Genomic DNA, 22,963 nt, shown 5'->3' on the forward strand with positions numbered 1-22,963 from the left:
TTACTGATATAAGTGATATATAAGTGATTGCCTCGTAGAGTATCTTGGGAGGGTGTATCCCGTGGATAGGTTAGGAAGAGAAAGGTATGTTAACCTACTATTACAACTAACAATCGCGAGTTACCGTTATGTTACCGTCTGGTCAGCTCCCATCCATACACAGTACACGTCCTGAACAGCCAAGAAACAAAATTGATGTAAATAATATAAAGTCGACCTACTCTAAAATATATGCTAATGTGTGTCTACGGTATCAGGAATATGGTCATCATCCTTATTAGTTACAGTCGTGGTAGGATAGAGTGGAATAGCGTCGATGCTAGCTAGCGTTGCTTGATGGTCCGTAAGTCGATGTCCCCTTAGATTCTTCCACTTTCTTCCCGGATCGCTATATTGGGGACCGCTTTGGCCCAAGTTCGAGTTACTCGTGTCGCCTTTGCTGCTTAAACTCGTGGATATGGTTCGCTTGACTGCTCGGAAAAGGGGTCCCAGCGTGGGGCAAGAGGAGCCGAGGATGAGAACGAAGCCCTCAGCAAAACCCAACATGAAGAAATAGGGGGTGGGATCTATTTTTGTTCAGATAGTTCAGCTTGAATGGCGTTGATAGGACTTACATGTAGGGTCTTTCGCCAGCACATCGAATACCTGCTTGAATATCGCTAACTTGTAAATTGACACCGCAGAAGCCGTGACGCTAAGGCTCATGGCTGCCGAGATAGCAATGCGGCTCTTGAGAGGCATATTCAACTTCATGATAAACGGAACCGGATAGAGGGCGAAGAACATGTCTAGGAACGCCGAGTACGCTGTTGTGGCGTACCCGAGGTTCTGTATTACACTGACTGGCGCACATTTCCCTTGAATAGACTTGTCCCATCCATACTCAACAGGAGAGCACTGATGGACCCACCAGACGGATGTCGCAAAGATGCAGGCTTGGGAGGTGAGGCATAGACCCCAGAACAATATTGCAGTTTTGGTTTTGAAGTCCAGAATACGCTTGAGGATTGCGACGATAGCAAATTTCGGTAGTGAGAACACCCAGACGTTGACGGTCGAGGCGATGACTGACCATCTCAAAGCTTCGACAGCGTCGGCTGGATCTAGTACCTTGTAATGCTTCCCGAGGCCATAACCAATGCCGATCGTGGTAAATATGCAATCGACATAAGCGACGATAAGACACAGGACAACGATCCAGTCATCAGCGCCTATTGCGTTTCGACCAAATGATAATCGACAGTAAACTCGCATTCCAATGACGACTAGAAAACCCGACAATATGGTAAGTAACTCGAATTATGGCGCTAAACCAACAAGTGATGCGATCAAAACTGACCTGTCAGAATGGATACCATAGACCAACAGCCCTTTTTCGCGATGATGCCGTAGTCATCTTCTTGCCATAAACCGGCCATCGGGTGATTTATGAACCAACAAGCAGAAATGCCGAGTTTCGTTCAATTAATTTATTGCCGTCGGCGAGGCGCCCGCTTAGATCTTGAGTAACACTCTTAGCCATAAGGGAGGTGGTAGTCGGGTATTTAACTCATGGCCACGACAGCGAGGAACACAGCATAGGGACATGTTGTGGTATATGTTGTAAAAGAGGACAGCCTTCCTTTTCCTAGACTGGGCAGCAGATTTAACAGTTACATCTTGTCCCCGACAAGGCTCTTTTTTGCGAGTGTCAGCACGTTAACGGCGCAATAAGATGCTCCCAAACTTATGGTGTGCCGTTGCTTATGTGCATAAATACGTAGTGACGATCTTCCGCAAGCCACTCTCCCGCCTCTTAGTTGATTTAATACACGTTAGTACAAGGGTTTTAAGAGGCGATCCCACGTATCTAACCCGAATAAAAGCTCGATGGTCTATAAACCTACATACAGCTAGCGAGTCTGTAGCCAATCAGCATTTAGAAGCTCGTATTTTGGACGGGAAGGATGCATATTGATCATACGGAGGATTCGTCCTTGCAGTGGATACTACAACGGCATATGGGGAGAACTACATGATAAAAAGGCGCAAAGGAAGATGGTTGCATTCCTAAATTATGATCATATCCTTGGCGATCCATGGCCTTACGGCAAAGATTCCAGCAAATGCCCCTACCAGCAAGCACTCGCCTTTCCTGATTGCTTCGTGTTTTACCAACCATAGAATTTCGAGCAATAGTTATTTTCGAAGAGTTCTTCTCCTTGTGATTGCATCACTTATATGCCACAATTGTGCATTTCCTAGGACTTCATCATGTCAGCTCTAAAACGCCTATCCGCCGCTCTTCGGGATCTTGACTTTGACTCTTTTCCAAATGAGGACGAGCGGTCGCGAGCGGAAGATCTAATTGTTGATGCTTTAGTAAGAGTAAGAAAACCCTGGGATATCGCGTGGAATCATAACTGGGTAAATCCATGCACCAATGCTGCCACCAAGACTCTCATCGACGCCGGCGTCTTTAAGAAATGGGTAGAAAATGGAAGTAAGCCACAAACGAGCGTCGAGCTTGCTAGACTTACGGATACAGATCCTACGCTTATCAGTCAGTAAATCTCGTTTATGATGGTTTATACTAGCTGATTCTCACCAATGGGAAGAACGAATTGTGAGGCAACTCGCAGCGCAGCATCTTCTCATAGAGACGGCGGAAGACACATATTCGCCTACTCCATGGGCAACGACCCTAGGAACTGACCCCTCCTTTCCAGCCTTATATGGGGCGCTATACCATGATATAACCACAGTAGTGTTTGGCGGGATGCCACCATTTCTGAAAAAGACGGGATACAAGAATCCAGTTGACGATAAGAATGGTGTCATACAACACGTGAAAGGATCTGACGCTTCATTTTTCGGGTACATCGTAGCAGACCCAGTGCGCAATAAGGAGTTCACGCATGCGATGGAGTGCCATTCGAAAGGGAACATGGTGGCCTGGCCGGATGTGTATCCCTCGGATACGCTCATAAAAGATGCTAAGCCGGGTCGAGCGTTGGTAGTTGATATTGGTGGAAGCAAGGGTCACGACTTGGAGAAGTTCCTGCTTAAGCATCCAGACATTCCAGAGGGTAGTCTCGTGTTGCAAGACCTTCCTGGAGTTCTCCAAGACGTGCAAGTAAGCAACAAGATTATTTCAAAGCACCCGTATGACTTCTTCACTCCGCAGCCCATCAAAGGCGCCAGAGCGTATTTCCTACATACCGTCCTCCACGACTGGCCAGACGACAGTGCAGCGGAGATTTTGAAAGTCATCGCTGCTGCTATGGAAAAAGGATACTCGAAAGTGTTGATCCACGAATGCATGGTCGAAAATATCAAGCCGTCACCGCGTACAACTACATCCGACTTGACGATGTTGGCATGTACGTCTTCAGCGGAGAGGACGGTAAAGGAGTGGGGTGATCTCCTCAGTAGTGTTGGATTAAGGATAGTTAATATTTGGAAACAGCCGGCAGCTATGGAGGGTGTTATTGAAGCAGAATTGGTCTAACACGGAACGAATTCAAGCGATTCGAGACTCTAATAGCAGCGGCCTATGAGAACAGGGATCATCTTTGCAAGAAAGCTCAAGTAACTTGGGAGTAATACCATCACCCATGATTAGATTCCTCTAGCCCAGCGTGATAATTGGAGGTCTATTCTGAAGGAGGGATAGGTTGTTGGAGATCTGGACCTATCAGGTATGTAGACCGGATAGATGTTCTAGGCAGTAGGCCTAAGACGGTGATGAAAGAGGGGTGTTACCTTGGATACCACTAAATAGAGACAAAACTGTACCATACCGCTTTAAGGTTACACGTGGAATGGCCATCCCTCGTAGTGGTACAAGCGGAAATACTCTCTTAAGACGGCCGGCCCGGCTTTAAAACGAAGGAGACGGGGTAAGTGCGACCCGGAAGGAGTGAGCGGTGGGTCGACGCACCCGCGAACATCCGCAATGAGTCGGCACGTACGATTCTGCGTATGGATGATCCGTTCGGGTACCGAAGTCTCTATAAGATCGGAAGGTTTAGGGATCGAAAACGGTATCCTTCATCGTGAAAATGATAAATTTGCCTTCTGGTTAAGGTGCGCACTGACAGTACACGATGCCTATGTAGCTGGTACGGCGAATAAAAGGGAAAAAGGTGAAAAGACGCAAGGGTGTTATGTTGTTGTAGCGATGGAGTCCCTTCCACGGATATTCTCCAACAAATATCGATTTAATCACACGCCGTGTGTAAGAGGATGAATTAGGGAGCCGATCGGCTTGGGGGGAAAATGATGTTCTTGAAAGGTAGGGTTAAGTAGCGACGTCTTACATCGTACGACCTAAATACCTCCATATTCGTCAAGGCACCGTGCAAGTGACAACGGGATTTTAATAGCCACAAGTTCTCATTTGAATTTATGAAACTTACTAGGTAGGTAGGTATTGGATGTTATGTTGACTTAGTACTTTAGGTACCTAGTTTGTAACTTGCGGTGTGAATGCCCTAAAACCTGTAAGTGGTTATCCGTGACTCCAGCCAGCTTCTCCGCAGGGACATAGCTCTGGAGTGACGATTTGCCAATGCATCGATGCGAGCTTGGGCTAATGTGTTTCTAAATGAAAGAACTCGGGGCAACAAATTGGAGAAACACGGTGCGTATCACTGTATTGTCTGTCGGTGTCTAGGTAGTGCCGGGCTATTTTGAGGAATAGGGGCGAGCACTCATATAACGACTCAACGGCCTGGATAGTCTCTGTTGACGAGCTCGCGAAGGCATGATCTGTGCAATCCCTCCAACTTCTTTGGCTGTCACACAGATGGACAATGGTTTGATAAAGTCGATTTGGGTGATGGTTACAAATAGAGATTGGATGAGGTCACTCGTTATTATGAGGGCTTGTTAGCTTATCGTGTGACGTACAGTTTCCGAATTAGGCCACCGGATCCAGACAGAGCATCGTGATCATCGACGGCCAAAGTTTCTTTGTTTTACGATGTGGAAAGGAGATTCTCGTTCGACTAAAGCGGCATGAACGAAGGTTATGCAGATGAGTCGATCGATATTGAGTCTAATACAATCAGCGAAACGATACGAATGGGAGAGTCAGAACTTAGTCTGATGTCAGATTCATATGTCATGCTTCACGAGGGTGAACACAATCAAAATTCTAGCTGTTCAACAGTTTCGCCTCACGATACCAGCTGGACGGAGGGATTACATATGGGTGGCTGGTCCCGGACTGTTTGGGGGATACATATTGGCCAACGACGTGATGATTCACCTCATATTTCGTCATCACGTGGGATTGCTGGGGATGAGTGAGGTCAGATCTGGCAGCGAAGGCTTTAGATGGCTTTTTTCAGTGGCGAGAACCTGAATCGAGCCTCTGACACGGCGGGCGGATGCAGCCTCTTCTGTCCCTCCCGGCGTCAACCTAATAGGATTTGTGGAGTTAGTGCGAGTATGTTGGTGTTGATGTTGGTATGGTAGGCAGAGTCTCTTCCAGCACAGTTGAAGTAACGGACTTGGACTTTTGGGTACGAAAACAGAAGAATATGTACGTGCCTTTGAAGAGATTCAGGTAGGGAATTTGATGGAGAAGACGAATTTTAGTCAGCAGTTGTCGAGACCTCGGAGGATCTCGGTACTAGTAGCTGACATCATTAGGCTTCCCGTTCATGGGCTGATAAAGTTAAGAGCACAGACCAACTCTTACCTCACAAATCCCCGACGAAACAGGAGATGCCTAAAAAACCTAAATAGAAGGGAAGGTTCACAACCATCTTTTGATAGATGCTACCTAGTTTTACCCTATTATCCATGGATGTGTGTGTTGATGAAGGAAGTTAAATGTGTCAACTACTATGTAAGTACTTATGTAGTTACTATATAGGTACACACACATAGTGAAATATAATAATTCTTGCGCTATAGGAACCTATGCACGTAGGTATTGGGGAATTGAGAATATCTGTAGGAGGTGCTACGGAAGTATGAGTGGACTTTGTAGGAGCGTCACCGCTCTCGATCTTGTTTGCCAACTTCACACCTACATGTTTACTTACAACAAGAGCAAACAACTCACAACCTATCATTTTGTCTATGGCGTCTGGGCGTCTAGACACATCTCTGTCGAGGACAATTCGCTTGCAACCATACCTCACCTAGTACCGGTACCGCTAGGCAGATCTGCCGTACCCCTTGGACCCCTATTTTGGCTTGCGGTTAACGGACCTCATTCTTTTACAGGCTCGCTTGCCTGTCAGCCTGTTCTTGACTGACGTGCATCCCGCTTGGCCCGGATCTACTAGTTCCAACATTGCAACGCATACATTAACTTGAATGCAGCCGACAGCCCAATTTGATAATACAGTGCTACGGATCAAATGTATAATATTGTGTACCCTTACCTATCCTCCGGTTGCTTATGTGCCGCCGTCCTCGGCTCACCTGCCCGCACCTACAGGAATTTTAGATGGGGTGATGGGCCACCAGGCGACATTGCGAACAGCAGACGTGCGCATTGTCGATCGCTACATATATAGAATTGCTAATTACGATAACCCTGAAGGTGCGCAATGCAAATTCGAAGAAATCCCATAAGGTATCCCGGATTTCCTAAGGGATCTCCTCAGGAAACATCTGCTCGTCCTCGATTGGCACTAGCCATACCAAGGGTTGCTATCGAGCCAACAATAAATCCGAAAAGGGCAGCTTACTACGAGTTTACATGTCCTGCAAGTTCTAAAACCGTCCGGACTTTTAGGGGTCCTTCAGTTAGCTTGCTTTTTTGTCCCTGGAGCCGCTCGGTTCCTGCTTGCCGGACCACTTTTTTGGGGATTGATGAGAAAACAAAAGTGACACAACTTTCTTGAATTTGGGACGCCTCTTACCTACCGCACTTATATTGACCTTTTGGTAAGCGAGAAACCAAATACCACCTAGATACTTGAGTACTAGTAAATTGACAGATTGAACAGGAATACGAACCTTGGAAGTCAAAAGTACGAAGTGCGAAGTACCCGAGTACCTACGAATTTTTCTGAGAAACTTGCGTACCACGATACCGCCATCCCTGCACGTGCTTATTCTTCGCCGAAATTCAATCTTATTACAGCGGTCCCATGACGTCACATCCATAACTTCATAACTCATACGTTCATGGTTGTGTGTGACTTTAGGTATTCGTTACCTATTGTCCTATCGACCAATTCGAGCAATTATCCAACTGTTTTTCGAAAAAAACAATATTCTCATGAGAGCTGAAGTATATTGCTGATACGCAAACACTTCATGCAGCTCATGGTCAGCCAGGACCCTGAATCGGTACATACGCGATATGTGTACATATTATCCCATGGCCATGTATAATACTAGGTATGTCCACATGTCCACACACCAGCATACCTATTACTACTACTAGGTACATCACGGTACTAGTCAATAAGCTTGGTCCGTCGGGGGCGCCTCCACTATTGTCTCGGTACAATGAGCCAAACCGTGGCCAATAGAATGACATATGCGATGACTTCAAAGGTCCAATGGTCACGACAAGATCGCCAGGGTCTTTCCCAATCGTCACAAGTGGAGTCTTTCACGGGCGAGACATGTTTTCCCCTCAAGCTCCAAGAGCCCCAGAAGTCCCCAAGTCGTCCGTTTCCTTTATGTCCTCTCCCGCTAGTGGTGTCCGAATGCAGAATGACATGCGAATTCTAAAGCATTACCCCTTTCCTTCTTTCCAATTTGATGGTGTGGTGACATGGGCAATCAACTACGTAGTAATGAATCTCTGCGAGTCTAGTGCACAATGCATCATCAGCCTTGCTCGTGGCGAACGTCTAATGGCCCCGGCCCGGTCATTGGCCTGTCGCTTCTCACTTACGCCATAGCCTGCAGGTTTGGTTTCCCATCCCGGCACTAAAACGGCGTCCATACATGTCGATCACCGCATATCTCACTTCGATAGCACTCCTAGTCTGTTTGTCTGCAGTAGGGTCGTGGGAGTCGACCGCTTGTACAGTACACTAACTAGACCCTCTCGCCCGTCTATCAAAGCCACCCTACACCCAACACGTTCTTGAATTCTAGCCCGAATCCCACTAGACTCTTCCGTCCCCTCTTTTCCCATCTTCGTTCTTATTATAAAACCTTTTGATCTTACGCTCCCTTCCGTCGTCGTTATTACGTTTCGAGGTATCAATCGTGAGATTTTACTCTTTTACCAAACGAACTATCTTCGACTTTCCCCATAATCTCTACAACTCTACAACTTAACTACCCTTTATCTTAATTCGAGCATTTAGTCGGCTTGACCGCACATTACCAACTTTTCACAATGTCGTCTCGAAGCAGTTACAACATGTCCATGCCAGCATCGCTTCCTCCACCAGTAGATCTATTAAGCTACGCCCGTTCAATGCACCAGCACACCAAAAGACAGATGGAAGCCGCAAATATGCCAACAAGCCGACGAAGTATTCGGTCTCCACGTTCCCACGTCACAAGTTTACCGAACGGCACATCAGGTAGCTCTTCGTCGTCGAGGAGTCCAGGCGAAGTCGAATATCATGATTGAGGAAGATTGATTAACATTTGAAGCATTCTCATGACAACTTCAAAGCACACACGTCGTTTGGAAACGTACACACACATATATACAGTATAAGGCCGTCATGTTAACGGCAAACAAATCATACAAAACATACGCTCAGCTCGGATGAGCTTTGAAGCCGTATTATTTATACGCGAGGCGTTTAGGACATCCCGAGGAAAGCGATGTACACGCATGAGAGGGATTCAATACTACAGCATGGAGGGCCAGTGACTACAAGTCACCCACGTCTTAGCGATGAGGAGTCAGGTCGGTTGGAGTTACAATTGAGAGGCAAGAACACAAGGAGCCGCTCAGCAACATCTACGAATGGCCAAGCCATCACCAAGCAACAAGATGGCGATAATTGTTTTAAGTCCAGACCAAAATCAATGAACGATTTGCCACAGGGCAGTCGTATGAGAGTACGATATCTGACGATGATCCCGCGTCGGTGGGACGATCATATACAATCAGCTTTAGCAACTACATCACTTTCCAATATCTCATGACTGTCTTCATCACCCGTGCCAGTAATATCTTGATCCTCCATCGCTAAGATACTTGGTCTGAGACATCTAGTTCATTAGTCCGTGCATCTTGCATTGAAGTCTCCCACTATATGCGTAAATGTTGTATTTTCCATACCAAGAACGTGTCGGTAGTCGAATGAGCCCAACTATGAGAAGCTCCCTCACCCCCTTATTCAATATCAACCAATCAGATTTGAAGATTAACACAGTTCGTTGAATGCAACGCTGAACATGCTCTCCGCGCCCCTCCCGACCATCTCCCGGGCGCAGCCATGGATGATAATAGCCCGAGCTATAATACACCAAAAAAAACCTGTATGGCACGCGAACGTAACGGCCTCCCTGGTCTTGCCGCGCAAAAGTCACCAGTAAACGGAAAAGAATCAAGATATGATGAATGATTACGTAGGAAACCGCACGGGACAAAATTGCGTAGGATTGGATGGCTTAGGTCAGCCCTTCGCCGCAGGATTCCCCCCGGCACTAGAAGGGGGGGCCAGAACGTCATCGGCCACATGCCGAGACGTTATTGCAAGTCTAAGCCATGGCTGCGGTACGCTCGACAAGAAATTTAAAACGTGCAAAGTGTGCCTACCTAGGCATCTCTTGAAGTGTAAATAGAGCCGAGAAACACATATTAATAATATCTCACGTTATTGAAATGTTCGGGACTTTGTTCAGGGCCTACGTAGTACATAGCCACTCTAAAAGTTCTGCCGCAAGCATAACCAATCAAATTTAAGGGGTTTCAGAAGGGGTTGACTGAAGGTACGTATCTCAATTCATTGGTACCTGTAAGCACAAACTATATGCCATGGTTGAACGCCGTCCCAATACCGCCTGCTATGCTGTGAATCTTGGCAATCGTAGTTGTAACCGATCGAAAGCTCGATCGGGTTATACAAGAGACGGCTTCTTCTTGATACCGAGGAGAGCCGCGTGATCCTTCTTCTTCTTGACAACACGCTTGAAAGACGGGGGCGGCATGTCTGTGGACGTCGCACCCGCTGCCGAGGCTGCAGGTTTTGCCAGTTCTGGCTTAGGCGTGCCGTTGCTGCTCGACGCAGGCGTACCCGCCGAGCTCGAAGCCGAACCTGCAGCCGCATCCTCCATCTCTTCGTCAATTACGTCCTCCGTGATACTCTCCACCTGCCTCGCGAACTCGAAAGCCCTTCTCGCGGCTTCCGCATCCTCCCTCTCCTGGCGCTCTGCCTCGGTATCAGCCGGCATCGCAACGCTTACTTCCACCCCATCCTGGTTGGCGCGCTCCAGTCTCGCGTTTCGGGTGCGTATCTCATCAAGAGCATCCGCGACGGCCATCTCGCGCTTGGCATCCACGGTTTTGGCCTCGAGTTCGACCATGGCGTTGCGTTCTTCCTCTTCCTTCTCCAGACGGTCAAGACGCTCTTCGTCTGTCTCGTCGCGGCCAACACGCCACGGTTCCGTACTACGCTTTGCGCCGCTCTCGCAGGCCTGAGGCTGGAGTTAGAAGGATAGTAAAAATAGGAGACTGGGGCTGGGACGTACGTAGTCTTGATTCTTAGGGTCGGTCTTGAACGTGATCTGTCCGCTACATCTTGTACAGCGGATGTAGAATCTGAAGATCTGGATACCGAGATACTTCTCATCTAACGGAGTCTCCTTTCGCGCATTGAACTAGTCATCCATGTAAGTAGGTGGCTTCAAGGCGCTTGGTGAAAAGTTCGTACCTTTCTGCCTTTGTAGATGTACTCTATTAGATAGATTGTTAGCAGGGATGTTGAGCAAGATTCTAGATGGACGATAACATACCTCCACATGTCGTGCATTTCATCGAGCTGTTGAAGGTTAGTATTCGTTTCAATTTCAGGCTGGTCTCAAATAAACAAATAATATAACATACTGCGATTAGGTTAGGAAATATCCTCTCAGAATTGGCAAGAATGCAGGGGACTTCACATACCAATGGAGCTGCTAGACGGACAGTCTGAACTTTTGGACCAGCAGTCTTGGGCCCCTTGACTCTCTTGATTTGGCTCGGATCAAAGTCCGGAGGATAGTACTTGGCTGCACGCGGTCAGTAATTAGTACATCAATAAATAAGAGGAAAAAAAAACATACTAAGGACTTTTCGTTCAGACATTGTGCGTTATTCTGATATGGGAGCAGCCCTTGAAATGGCTATTTTCATATACGATGTTATGCGATGATGAATCGGAGATGAGAATGGTCGTGATGTGATAATATGACAAGGCAAATAGCCGTGAGAGCCACCCAGTCTAGGAACTGAAAAATAGAGTGGATCTAAAGATGTGGCGGGAGTCACGTGCACAGTTCAGCCTCAATTTCTTACTCATCCAGGAAGCTCGTCCCTGACTGCGGCTGAAATTGAGGCTTTCAAATTCTATACATAGGTACAAAGGTACAGAGTCACTTGAGTACGTATTTATCACCTCTCATTTTCGTATTGGCCCACTTCCCCATGATATGATGCACGCCAAGAATCATATCAGTGGGGGCTACGTCGTTTGCTCGGACCTGAACTTTCATCGGGTTCCTTTCTTTGTCATCCCTAGCGTCTCAATGTCATAGTTCACGGTGAAGATCTCGGTATATGCCCTGTCATCGATGCCAACACCAAACGGATATTTTACATACGGGATTAGGTTAATTTCAAGGTTGACTGGTGAAGTTAGACAACTTTCAGCGTTACAGGCGACTTGCTGGAGCTTCGGGTTGTACAATCTGAGAAAGGATATGTCATTGGAGACCTTAATCAATTGATGATGCCGAGGTGCAGTCAGCCCAGCAGCTTGAGTTTATTATAACCTTATGATGGATCTCGATGTAGTTTCACATACGGCGGAGTCCAATATAAATATGTGGACGTCGTAGACTGATCCATTACCTATATTTGACAAACAAGGTAGCGTGTGCATTATACATACATATCTAGCTATGCAGTATGTTACTAGCAGCACCTAACAGAACTGCCTATCAGGTCATCGTGGTTACCGACGCCCCTGAATTCCAACCTCAAGCATTTCGGCCAGAGTGTCCCATTTTCCTGCAGCAGCATCTCCACTGGCTCTCGCAACCCCTCTCAGACCACTGGAAATGAACTTCAAGTGCCGATCGAAGTCGGCTCGGATCTCACCGAGAACTTCGGTAAAGGACATTTCCTTGTCTTGCATCATCGAGCTTTTGTCCTGATCAAAAAGAAATGTTTCGTCTTCCTCTTCGTCACTCTTGAGATACCTCCTATGCTTCGTCGGTGAAGACATCACCGATAATCGCGATAGCTCTTGGACTTCTTCTTGCTCTCTTTCGGCTTCTAATTGGCGCGCATCCTGAAGCCTGATGGTGAGATCAAACATGTCTAGAATACATTGCCTGATAGGATCAAGTTTGCTACCTAAGCACATTTCACCAATCATCCGTTTTGTGAATGCACTGTGTGAAGAGATCATAGCAGTTACATCTTCCGCTTGCTGAAGCGTCTCTTGAAGCTGCGTCGTAAGTGGTCCCAGAACCAATGTATTAAGATAGGAGTGAAGGATATTACAGAACCAGAGGAACTTTGCCCTGAGTCCATAGTAAACTGATTGGTCTGATGATGTGATTGCTGTGCCCGAAATGCTGTCAGATACAAACCGATATTTGTGGAGGACGTAAGTGGCCCGTCGGAGTTGCAGCAGGAACGTGAATGCTGCTTGATAATGAGAAAGGCTCTCATCTGACAAGATAATCCGAATTGGCCAGGATAGGCGATGAATTATTTTAATAAAGGGTAGACCTGCGCGGACAGATCTTCGGATTTCGATCACATCGCTTTTTAGACCTTCTGCAAATACATTGACAGTTATCTGATGAGCATCAGATAGGACACCGAACGCCTCGTGAGCCAATGAGGTCAAGTTGAATCGGTCGTGCCAATTAGCATTAAGAAGGTCGAGGTTGTTGAATATTGCGAATATGAACGAATCAGATCGTGAACCGTCCGACATAAGATACACGTGCCGGAGAGAATTCAAGACCGACCACAGATTACACGATTCGAACAGGGTTCGTTGAAGAGTCGTAGAAGCAGCATGATGCTTGCTTTCCATCCATTTCTTGAATGTATCACTGAAGATTTCGGAGAAGGGCGCAAAAGTTCCATAGATAGATGTAAAATTCCCAGTAACTTCTAGAGACGGCTCCGGCGTTTGAACACCAGTTGATTGATATTTCCCTAGAAGCTTTAGAACAACAACGCTCTTGCCAGTTATGAGAATCTTGGACGCCGCTGGCTGCAAAAATCGCGGCACATATAATGCGCCATCGGATGTCCTTCTTAGCGTGAATTGGTCTGCCCAGACCTGACTCTTGGGAACTTGGCTTGACGAGCTAGAAATGAAGAAGGTTTTATCTTCTTCGATGAGCTCTCCAGCTTCCATCCAGAGACGAATGGATCGAAGGTAAACTTGGAAGCATTCAAAGAACAGACTAGCAACGAATTCGTATACTACGTTGTTTCCTTCCAACTGAGCAATTTCAGCAGCATCATAAAGAAGCTCCAAGTAATGAAATGGGTGAGGGTACTTTGATCTTTGGAGCTGGTGAACAATATCTGAAAGGCAAACAAGGGGCTGTAGATGAGGTTTCACATCATCTAGGACTCTCGCTATACTGACAACGACATCTTCTTGGATATCTACGTATCGGCGTTGTAACTTCGAAATTTCGGTGTCAAATGACTGAAGGCGTTTTTGGACAGCTTCTTGAAAGACCTGTAATAGCGGTACGTGTTGGGGATGCTTCGCAAACTCGCGGAGAACGTACAATTGTCGGCCCGCTTCGCTGAGTGAGCCTAGCAACGCCTTGTAAACTTCCCATGATGTGTACCTTAATTGGAATTGGAGAGACGGGTTTCCCTGTGCGTCAAACAAGGTATTATCCAGACCATTTAGCATGAAAAGCGTCTCGCGTACTGCCTGGAATTCTGACATGATAATCTTCTGGGGTCTACCCGTTGCATCCTTTGGTGGCATGGCATTCCTCCAAAGCTGTGTTTCCCTGACCTGGTCTAGTCCACCCTCATCCTGGGAGTCAACAAGGAAATCTGTGGGGAGTTTCCGATGTTGTGCCTCAGCAGACGATACTGATGTTAGCTCATCCCCAGCTGATATGTCAGATGTACCGTCGTAGTATTCATCATTAGAGCTGTCTTCATCGAATCTGGCCGTTTCCCATATATCGCGGTCTTGATCCCAGCCATCTTCTTTAGCAATATCAGCCCATTTAAGGGCCGGCTTAGCATCATGTTCTGGCTCTTTGAGCAACTCAAGATCAGCTAGCTTAGTCTTTTTAATAGGTTGATCTTCGAGCTGTAATAGTAGCTGGAGAATGTCAGGAGTCCAACTTTTAGAGATGCGAGCGAGCGCATCTCGACGTTCCCTTAAAGCATCAGCTACCTTGTCCCGATTAACGACACGGAAATGCTCTTCGAAGCCGTCGAGCTTCTTCTCAACTTCAAACTGATTTGTGCGTAGAAAATTGTGGTAACGAATGCTTCGTAGGCTTGATTCCTTGAGAACATTGAAGCGGGCAGGATCTGACTATTACTATGTAAGTGTGCTTGATTGACAATATAGTTGACTACCCCTAGTACTGTGCCTACCTGGCTTGACGTTGAGGTGATGACCTCAACTAATTCTTCAGTTAGCGTGCTCAAAGTGGCGGCGAATGCCATGATTTTTCATCTGTCAGCACAAGGCCAACATTTAAGATAAAGTTTTCACTAGGTGAGTTGAGGTATATATTGTGAGATGAAATATTATTAATAGCGACTTCATATTCATTGAAGTTCAAGTTTCGTTTGTTGATTTCATGCATATGGAACTTCATCTAGGTTCATATCCGAAGAATGTATACTCTATATTTATATATGCTGCCTATAAGCATATGTACGCAATAAAGCCTTATCATACCTTTTTAATCTGAAAACTGGCTGTTGATGCGCGTTGACGCGTCCTCTAATTGCAGGGATGATAGGTCATACAGTGTGGAATAATGGTCAGGATCGCCCATTCTTCTTCTTTTAGCACTGTAGTTCCCCTTTTCCGCTTGCTGGACCCACCCCATCTCTGGCATTAGGTTAGGGCACTAGGGGGTACATCTGTATCTGTAAAACAGGTATTGCGTTGGCGTTGCTTAGATTTTCCGATTTCTCCTTTGCCCCAATGAAACAATTCGAGATTTGATGTAGAGTGTCAAATTAGGAGCCATCGCTAAGTCACAAGTTGATATCAAAACCTTCCCTTCATCTGTACATTTCCCACCATTTAATTGATTTTCCGCAGTATCACGACCGTGATTACGACCGTAACGAATTCACCTTCTTTCCACATCACACATCGCATCTTCTAATTTAGAACAAATCCTCGATAATTACTCTCCAACATCGACAAGGTTAATGACCAGACAACGTTAATTCCTCAATATGGCCATCGCGAGGCCCGTCCGCGCTCTGGCGCTCGCTGTTTTCGTAGTCTGCGTTTTCTTCCTATACACAATATGGCGCCCTGATACTGGCATGAATCCCTCCGCCGATTTCCATGGTACCATCGAGAGAGACCCTAATCTAGATCGTGAGTCCTCGTTATTCCACTTCCTGCCCGTATCATGCGTGTCTAACAGTCCAATAGTTACGGGAGAACCAGAGGGTAATCTTGTACGCGCCACTGAGGGGTACGCTCCCGGCGTCGCTGGCACCGCACGAATCAATGCGACAATCCTAGCCTTAGTACGAAACGAAGAGCTGGACGGCATGTTGCAGTCTATGCACGATCTGGAGCGAACATGGAACTCCAAGTTCAACTATCCGTGGACGTTTTTCAACGATGTCCCTTTCACCGAAGAATTCAAGCGAAGAACGAGAGCAGCAACCAAGGCTGAAACTCGATATGGTAAGCTGGGTCATGTACATATTACCCAAGTGCGTTACTGACGTGGTATCATAGAGGTCATTCCTAATGAGCATTGGGATACTCCATCCTGGATCAACGACGACTTATACAAGGAATCCGTAAAGATCCTCGAAGAGAATGACATCCAATACGCAAACAAGATCTCATACCACAAGATGTGTCGGTGGAACAGCGGGCTTTTCTACAAGCACCCAGCATTAGCTGAGATACAGTACTACTGGCGTGTCGAGCCTAAGGTTCACTTCTTCTGTGATATCGACTACGACGTATTCCGTTACATGCAGGACAACAACAAGACATACGGCTTCACTATCTCCCTCTACGATGCGCCCCAATCGATCCCGACTCTGTGGCCAGAGACGAACAAGTTCATTGCTCAACACCCCGAATATTTGCATGAGAACAGAGCCGAGGCTTGGTTGACTGACAAGGAACGCCGACCTGTCCACTGGGACCAAGCAAATGGTTATTCGACGTGCCACTTCTGGACCAATTTTGAGATCGCGGATATCAACTTCTGGAGAAGCCAGGCATATGAAGACTACTTTAACCACCTGGACCGTGCTGGTGGTTTCTTCTACGAAAGATGGGGCGACGCACCAGTTCACAGTATTGCGCTGGGTCTATTCGAGGACAAGACCAAGATTCATTGGTTAGTAAAGCCGTCTTATAGTGTTGACTTGAGTATGCTAATATTTCGTAGGTTCCGCGATATTGGATACCAGCACATTCCTTTCTTCAACTGTCCCAACTCGCCAAAATGCAGAGGTTGCGTGACTGGTCGTTTCACCGACGGTGAAGCCTGGCTAAATAAGGAGGACTGCCGACCCAACTGGTTCAAGTATGCAGGAATGTACTAATCGGCTGGCAAGGGATAATCTTGAATAAGTGGAATACTATGGCTGCACGATATGATCCGATGCTGTACTAATGTCTGGGATATCCCATAATGGATAAGGAAAGCATATCGGCATGCGGTGTTTTTGGCGTAGGACAGGGGCACTTGATACATAGAAAAGGGGTTGTTTTCGAAAGTCGACACGGTATTACCAACCAATTGGTGTTGCATAGAATCAATGTCGAGGATCACCAGTACTTGGTGTCAATGTTCAATTAAGTATCAAATAACGTGATCGCCGATGCAAAAACTCCTTTCGAATCCGGAGACGGGTTTCCTGAATCAGGGATATCCAAATACAGTGACAATCCCAGACGTGCCGCTAACACAATATTGGTCTCCAAACCCATTCTCTTTCCATGCGAGACAACTGATCACATTGCTCCGTTCTTTCGGTTTACCATCTTTGCCGATGCTTTTCTTAGGCTCGTGGCCGGGAGGTCCCCAGGGAACGGTGACTTGAGCTACTAATCCTCCGGTTAGGATATCCCACGCCCATATCCTACCCTCACTATTCCGGCCTGGGCTGCCCGTCATCTCATCTCCCGCTACTACATATTGCTCCTTGCCACCTAGAATGGATTGGACACGTAGGTCTTCGTTTTTCCAACCCGGATCGGAATAGGTCTTAAGGCACCCTCCGCTCTCCCTATCCATCAGTCGTAGTTTACTATCCAGGCTCCCGACTAGAAGCGCTTTACCATCCATGGTCATACATAAACTCGTAACGCTGGGGCCGATAACGTCCGTCACACACCGTCCCATGCGCACATCGTACGTCCTAACACGGCCATCTACACTGCCAGCGACAATCTCAGATCCGCGCACGACAACAGCGGTCACGGAGTCGCGCGCCTCATTTAGGACCTGGATCGGTTTTAGAGACTTGCTCTTGAGATCCCAGATCCGGACGGTGGTATCCAGGCTACCGGTAACGACGAGGCTGTCGTCCTCGCCGGCGAAGGCCACGCAGTTGACGCGCGCGGTGTGGCTCTGCGGCGTGCCGCCGAAGCGCCGGATCGTCAACGCCGTCGCCACGTCCCAGTAGAAGACGGTGCGGTCCCCGCCCACAGACGCGAAACGCGCGTTGTCCGCCGTCACGTCTAGCGAGAGCACCTCATACCCATGCCCGGAATAGGACTGGATTAGGAGACCTTGCGGAATTACCGGAGAGGCGGCACTACTACTGCTGGTCCTGGTTATGTGCGATGAGCTGGGGTGAATGGTTGTGTTAGATTGCGGGTTGTACAGCCTCACGGTCCGGTCTGCGGAGCCGGCGAGGATATATGTTCCCGGCGAATGCGAGTATGTGAGTGCATGGACGGGACCTATGACGGTTAGTGAATGGTTTTTCGTATGTAAATTTGAACGGATGAGTCTCTACTTTACCGTTAGAACCTAATAGGTGAGAGATTGGCTTGTTGGGAAAAGCCATTTTGAAGTATCATGTCGGCACCCATGACCTAGAAACCTCTAGCCGTTCATATAAGAAGATCGAGGTACTAGTAAGTGGATTAGACGAGACACTTCAGTCCTCTTCTTTCTTTCAAGTGTTTTACTTAGTAAGTGAGAGAGTAAGATTGCCCGTTATTATTCCTACCTTGCTTATAGGACCGGTGATATTGGATAGTTGAATAATTGCTTGTTGTCGCACTTGCTACTAGGCACCTAGTACCTAGTATAGTGGGGTACCCAGTACCGGAATCTAGGAATATTCTTTATCTTATCACGGATAAGTACACTATCGATAAAGACTTTTTGCTATTCGCCTTCAATGATCCAGAATTTTCAGACTTAAAAAAAAAAAGTTACCACTGTCCCACTTCCACCATATCATCAATTAATCGGTTTGACGACTTAACGAGTCCTCCACGCATAGTGCTTGCAATGCTTCAATTGAGCAGTCGGAGCGCACGCCGTATTGGAACGTCCTATGTATGCGCCTCATGTTTTGCGGCTACCCAATCGGCAAGGTCGCGGGTGCTTCGTCCCACCTTAATTCCTAGATATCATGGCCGACTATTGTCGAACACACCTCTCCGAGCTGCGCAGCCGGTTGAGACCCCAACCACGCCTGCGGATGGGGCTAGTGATATAGCGGTTCAATCGTCGAACCCATCCCAGAAGAAAAAGAAGAAAAAGGGTGCAAATAAGTCTTCCAAAAAAGATCAGTCTCAACCAGATGTCCAGCCTCTGTCGAAGAAAGCGGCCACCCAGGCTGCAGATGTACGCCAATTACAGGTTCTGCAAGGCGCACTCGAAGCTCTGAAGAACGTTCTTGCTAGCCAGAACATCAATATCGACCAAATTATGAAATCTAACAACCAATCTGACCAAGCAACCTCAGCTTCACAACCCAAAGCCCAAGCTGAGACGAAGACCAAGGCTAAAGCTAAAGCTAAACCCAAAGCTAAAGCCAAGTCTAAGTCCACCACCACGGCTGCTACAACTGGAGATGAAGAAGTTCAGGACCCGAAACCAATCGGAGCAAAGGCAAGGCGCAAAAGATCGAAAGCGCGGAAACAGGTTGCCGGGGACTCAGCTACAGAGGCTCAGGATGAACAGGCAAAGGCGTCAAAAAGCGACGAAAAGGACCACCAGGAGTCGTTGCCAGACACCGCCGACGATGATATTAATTCTCTAAAATTCGCCACGCCTGAGCTTCAGGACAAATTCCAGGTTGTAGAGGATCCATCCACGGACAAAACCCCGCCAAAAAGTTCAAAAAGGAAATCAAAGGAGCAAAAATCGCAGAAGTCCCAAAAGGCACAAAAGTCCCAGAAATCCGATAAATCTCAGAAAGCGCAGAAAACGCAAAAGCCCGCGAAAGCCCCCTTAGCCATCAATGTGATTCGTGCCAAGGATCTACACATGACCCCTATCCAAGCAGACCGGCCTCCAGTTCCGGCATTGTCATACGGGCTTGAGAGGGTTTTGTTCAACCCTGGCGTGTATACTCTCCAAGATCCTCGATCTCGGGTTTACAATTTTGATCCGTATCTCTCGGAGATCATGCCGATCCAGGAATTTGATTTCAACGCGTTAAAGCAATATGTAACCTCTTCCAAGGATACCAACCTGATTCGGATTGCAAAGGAAAATGCCAAGAAATATACAGGTTCAACTTCAAGCATGACTTCCATGCTTTCCCATTTCCATTATCTCTTGTCATCCTGGCGAGAAATCAATACAAGCATGCTCTCAAGGCAGTTTGAACCAGACTCTCTTCAATATACAAGAATCATGAGGGGACCATCAGCAATATTCTTAAACTGGAGAGATGGCACTTACGCGATAGATGCTGATAAAGAATTCGACACGGCAAATATCTTGAGTATGCTCGGAAAGTCTATGGAGAAACTCCTCACACTCACCAAGGAGGAGTATGAGAGATATAGACACATTAATTCGGATCAAATTACCGAGGAAGAACGGAACGCCGATGAAGCATTTCACTATACCGGCTTCCGCGACTTCATGATGCGTTCGCAACTCGACGCACATGATCCAAGAGTGCCAGGGTCTGGCATGTTCGATCTTAAGACCCGAGCGGTCATCTCGATTCGTATGGATGCGCAAGGGTTTCATAAAGGCCTTGGGTACGAGATTCGCAACCGATTTGGCCAGTGGGAGTCGTTCGAACGAGAGTACTACGACATGATCCGCTCTGCATTCTTGAAGTACTCCCTTCAAGTTCGTATGGGTAGGATGGATGGTATATTCGTCGCATTCCACAACACCCAACGCATTTTTGGATTTCAGTATATTCCTCTAAGTGAAATGGATCTCGCATTGCATGGAACTTCTGACACCACACTTGGCGACAGGGAATATGCGCTGAGTCTTTCATTACTTAATGATATTCTAGACCGGGCCACTAAGAAGTGGCCGGAGCAATCTCTACGGATACATTTCGAGACTAGAACATCAGTGGACACACCATTCATGTATATCTTTGCGAAGCCCGTATCCCAAGCTGACATAGACGAGGTTCAAAGCGCTAACAGGGCAACTATTGAAGCATTCGAGAGAGGAATACTTGGTTTAGTGAAAGAGGAAGCCGAGGCCGAATCGGAATCTATCGTGGAAATTGATGACGCCCCCAAGCAGGAAGAAGAGGTGGAAGAAACCTCACTAGCCCAGGCAATGTCGACTTTGGCTACTTGGAAGGAAGTACGCCAAGTCGTCGAGAATGCGGTAGATGATGACGAGGTTGGTGTTGGCGCCGTAAGAGAGGCCATCGAGGATGCGCTAGAACAGAGTGGACTGCTTCATGCTAAATCCTCCGCAGAAGCGCGAGGATACGTGGATGCCTTACTCGCTGCCATCACCAGTAGCATGCCCCCCAGGCCCGCGGTATCATCTCTGGAGGGATCAACGAGAGAGGAAATTGACGTGGATGAAGATGATTCCTCGTCCTCTATTCAGGAACCAGGACAAGAATCAGAAACATCCAACGATGAACAACTAGCCTCTAGCGATGAGCCCGATGCGAAACAGGCTCGAGGCCACGAAGAATCTACTGAAATTGAAGATGCGGATAATCAACAGCAAGAGACCACCGAACAAGCCGAGGATGTATTGGTGTCACAATCAGAATCTGAAGTTGAACAGAACGAAGGGCAATCAACGACCACGGAACCTCTGGAGAGCCAAATAGACAGTGCTGATGAACACGGAGATAATACCGCATTAGAGCAAGAATCAGTTGCGGAAGCTCATGTTGAAGAGCAACTCGATAAGTCTATCGAGCAAGTAACAGAGGAGCCTGTGGAAACGAACCAACTTCTAGAGGAGGAAGCGGAGGAGGATGAAGATGACGACGAAACTGATGACATGGACGATGAATTGGAAACAGCAGAATCCAAGAGAGACCTTAACGCTTCCACTGCCATGTCTCCGCTAAGGGATCTTATTGTGCGAATAGCCCAAGGGATCGACGAAAGGCCTATTCCCAGCGAACCCGAGAGCTCAATGGATGATTCGTCGAAACTAAAAGAGTTTGAGCGAATTCTCGGCGAGCTGATTTCTCGCACCAAAGCCGAGCAGGCTCGTCCTCAAACGGATGACGTTAATCAGGTGACTCCGGAGAGCCAGACGGAACCGGGGGTACAAATTGAGGCACAGTCGACCGAGTCTGAAACCGAGAAAGTAGGGGAGACAGAGGACTCTACTGAGCAGTCATCCTCAGAACCGGCTTCAGAAACCTCGGCGCCAGCTGAAGAAGAGGTAGATGAGAATTTGCTAGGCATGGTACTAACAATTAAGAATAAGGTCAACGGCCAATACGTACCTAGGCCCGAGAATATGAGCAAGGGCGATAGCTGGAGTGTAGAGTACAACATTGAAGAAATTGCCAGCAAGCGAGCCAGTACACTTTACAATCAATGCAAAACCAGACGCCGCAAGATCTTCGAAGATCCGGGCAATAAAGAGACGGAGTGGTTCAAGATGTGGCGTGGCAAACTCGATGAATGTACAAAAGCCGGTCGCAAGTTTAGGGCGCAGGAGCTGGAGAGCGCAAAGACACGCCCCGTCCACGTCGTAGGGCACCATGAACCCTTACTATGGGAAGATGTTTTCGGAAGGAAAAACGGAAAGGAGGAGAAGCCGGCAGAAGAAGACGCCGAGACTGTGTAGGGGAACATGAGGCTGAGGGCGGTTCGGAAAAGGAAAATCAAGGTTATCAACAAAGACTTATGGGGAGGCAAGGCTCCATTGGTCAAACGTGATATTACATGCATCTACTCCACTGTACAACATCTCGCTTTGCAGCGCTGTAGTACTTACACATCGGTCTGGGTTTAGGCATGAGGGTTTAGGCCATATGTAGAATACTTCGGAATATTCTGCTGCCTCCCATCGTAGGTGACTTACAATAGAAAAAAGGCTGTCTCGACTCCGTAAAAAGTTTATCCCTGTATCTATACTGTCAATTAGAAATTCATGCATAAGTTGCCTTCTTCCCACTATGTTTGGCCTAATACCCCGTTTTCGAAACTCCAAGTTGAGTCACCTT

At 47.3% G+C, this 22,963-nt stretch overlaps 8 protein-coding genes across 8 annotated transcripts; 4 read left to right on the plus strand and 4 right to left on the minus strand.

Moving 5' to 3' along the window:
• Window positions 1–116: 116 nt before the first annotated feature.
• On the minus strand, window positions 117–1,749 carry F4807DRAFT_16592 (uncharacterized protein). The gene is made up of 3 exons (XM_047993393.1): window positions 1,340–1,749; window positions 615–1,265; window positions 117–566 (listed from the first exon to the last, which is right to left on the minus strand). Exons 1-3 carry the CDS (start codon window positions 1,416–1,418, stop codon window positions 235–237), a joined length of 1,062 nt encoding a protein of 353 aa, XP_047859510.1. The 5' UTR covers window positions 1,419–1,749; the 3' UTR covers window positions 117–234.
• Window positions 1,750–1,842: 93 nt separating this feature from the next.
• Window positions 1,843–3,714, plus strand: F4807DRAFT_16601 (S-adenosyl-L-methionine-dependent methyltransferase). The gene is made up of 2 exons (XM_047993394.1): window positions 1,843–2,542; window positions 2,598–3,714. The coding sequence occupies exons 1-2, from the start codon at window positions 2,254–2,256 to the stop codon at window positions 3,488–3,490; spliced, it is 1,182 nt and encodes a 393-aa protein (XP_047859511.1). The 5' UTR covers window positions 1,843–2,253; the 3' UTR covers window positions 3,491–3,714.
• A 4,491-nt stretch (window positions 3,715–8,205) lies between these two features.
• Window positions 8,206–8,648, plus strand: F4807DRAFT_16671 (uncharacterized protein). The gene has a single exon (XM_047993405.1). The coding sequence runs from the start codon at window positions 8,309–8,311 to the stop codon at window positions 8,546–8,548; it is 240 nt and encodes a 79-aa protein (XP_047859512.1). The 5' UTR covers window positions 8,206–8,308; the 3' UTR covers window positions 8,549–8,648.
• Window positions 8,649–9,768: 1,120 nt separating this feature from the next.
• Window positions 9,769–11,334, minus strand: F4807DRAFT_405432 (DUF572-domain-containing protein). Its single transcript, XM_047996213.1, has 6 exons — window positions 11,197–11,334; window positions 11,040–11,142; window positions 10,888–10,913; window positions 10,806–10,828; window positions 10,624–10,752; window positions 9,769–10,569 (listed from the first exon to the last, which is right to left on the minus strand). The coding sequence occupies exons 1-6, from the start codon at window positions 11,216–11,218 to the stop codon at window positions 9,994–9,996; spliced, it is 879 nt and encodes a 292-aa protein (XP_047859513.1). The 5' UTR covers window positions 11,219–11,334; the 3' UTR covers window positions 9,769–9,993.
• Window positions 11,335–11,913: 579 nt separating this feature from the next.
• Window positions 11,914–14,935, minus strand: F4807DRAFT_16711 (Spc98 family-domain-containing protein). Its single transcript, XM_047993409.1, has 2 exons — window positions 14,738–14,935; window positions 11,914–14,675 (listed from the first exon to the last, which is right to left on the minus strand). Exons 1-2 carry the CDS (start codon window positions 14,807–14,809, stop codon window positions 12,087–12,089), a joined length of 2,661 nt encoding a protein of 886 aa, XP_047859514.1. The 5' UTR covers window positions 14,810–14,935; the 3' UTR covers window positions 11,914–12,086.
• Window positions 14,936–15,243: 308 nt separating this feature from the next.
• F4807DRAFT_405437 (glycosyltransferase family 15 protein) lies at window positions 15,244–17,112 on the plus strand. Its single transcript, XM_047996214.1, has 4 exons — window positions 15,244–15,707; window positions 15,765–16,025; window positions 16,080–16,698; window positions 16,750–17,112. The coding sequence occupies exons 1-4, from the start codon at window positions 15,560–15,562 to the stop codon at window positions 16,904–16,906; spliced, it is 1,185 nt and encodes a 394-aa protein (XP_047859515.1). The 5' UTR covers window positions 15,244–15,559; the 3' UTR covers window positions 16,907–17,112.
• On the minus strand, window positions 17,113–18,694 carry F4807DRAFT_405441 (WD40 repeat-like protein). The gene is made up of 2 exons (XM_047996215.1): window positions 18,334–18,694; window positions 17,113–18,272 (listed from the first exon to the last, which is right to left on the minus strand). Exons 1-2 carry the CDS (start codon window positions 18,377–18,379, stop codon window positions 17,227–17,229), a joined length of 1,092 nt encoding a protein of 363 aa, XP_047859516.1. The 5' UTR covers window positions 18,380–18,694; the 3' UTR covers window positions 17,113–17,226.
• A 28-nt stretch (window positions 18,695–18,722) lies between these two features.
• F4807DRAFT_405442 (Pet127-domain-containing protein) lies at window positions 18,723–22,916 on the plus strand. Its single transcript, XM_047996216.1, has one exon. The coding sequence runs from the start codon at window positions 18,832–18,834 to the stop codon at window positions 22,582–22,584; it is 3,753 nt and encodes a 1,250-aa protein (XP_047859517.1). The 5' UTR covers window positions 18,723–18,831; the 3' UTR covers window positions 22,585–22,916.
• The last annotated feature ends 47 nt before the right edge of the window (window positions 22,917–22,963 follow it).

The sequence above is a fragment of the Annulohypoxylon truncatum genome, assembly GCF_022578515.1.
Source record: "Annulohypoxylon truncatum strain CBS 140777 unplaced genomic scaffold F4807scaffold_1, whole genome shotgun sequence".
Taxonomy (NCBI): domain Eukaryota; kingdom Fungi; phylum Ascomycota; class Sordariomycetes; order Xylariales; family Hypoxylaceae; genus Annulohypoxylon; species Annulohypoxylon truncatum.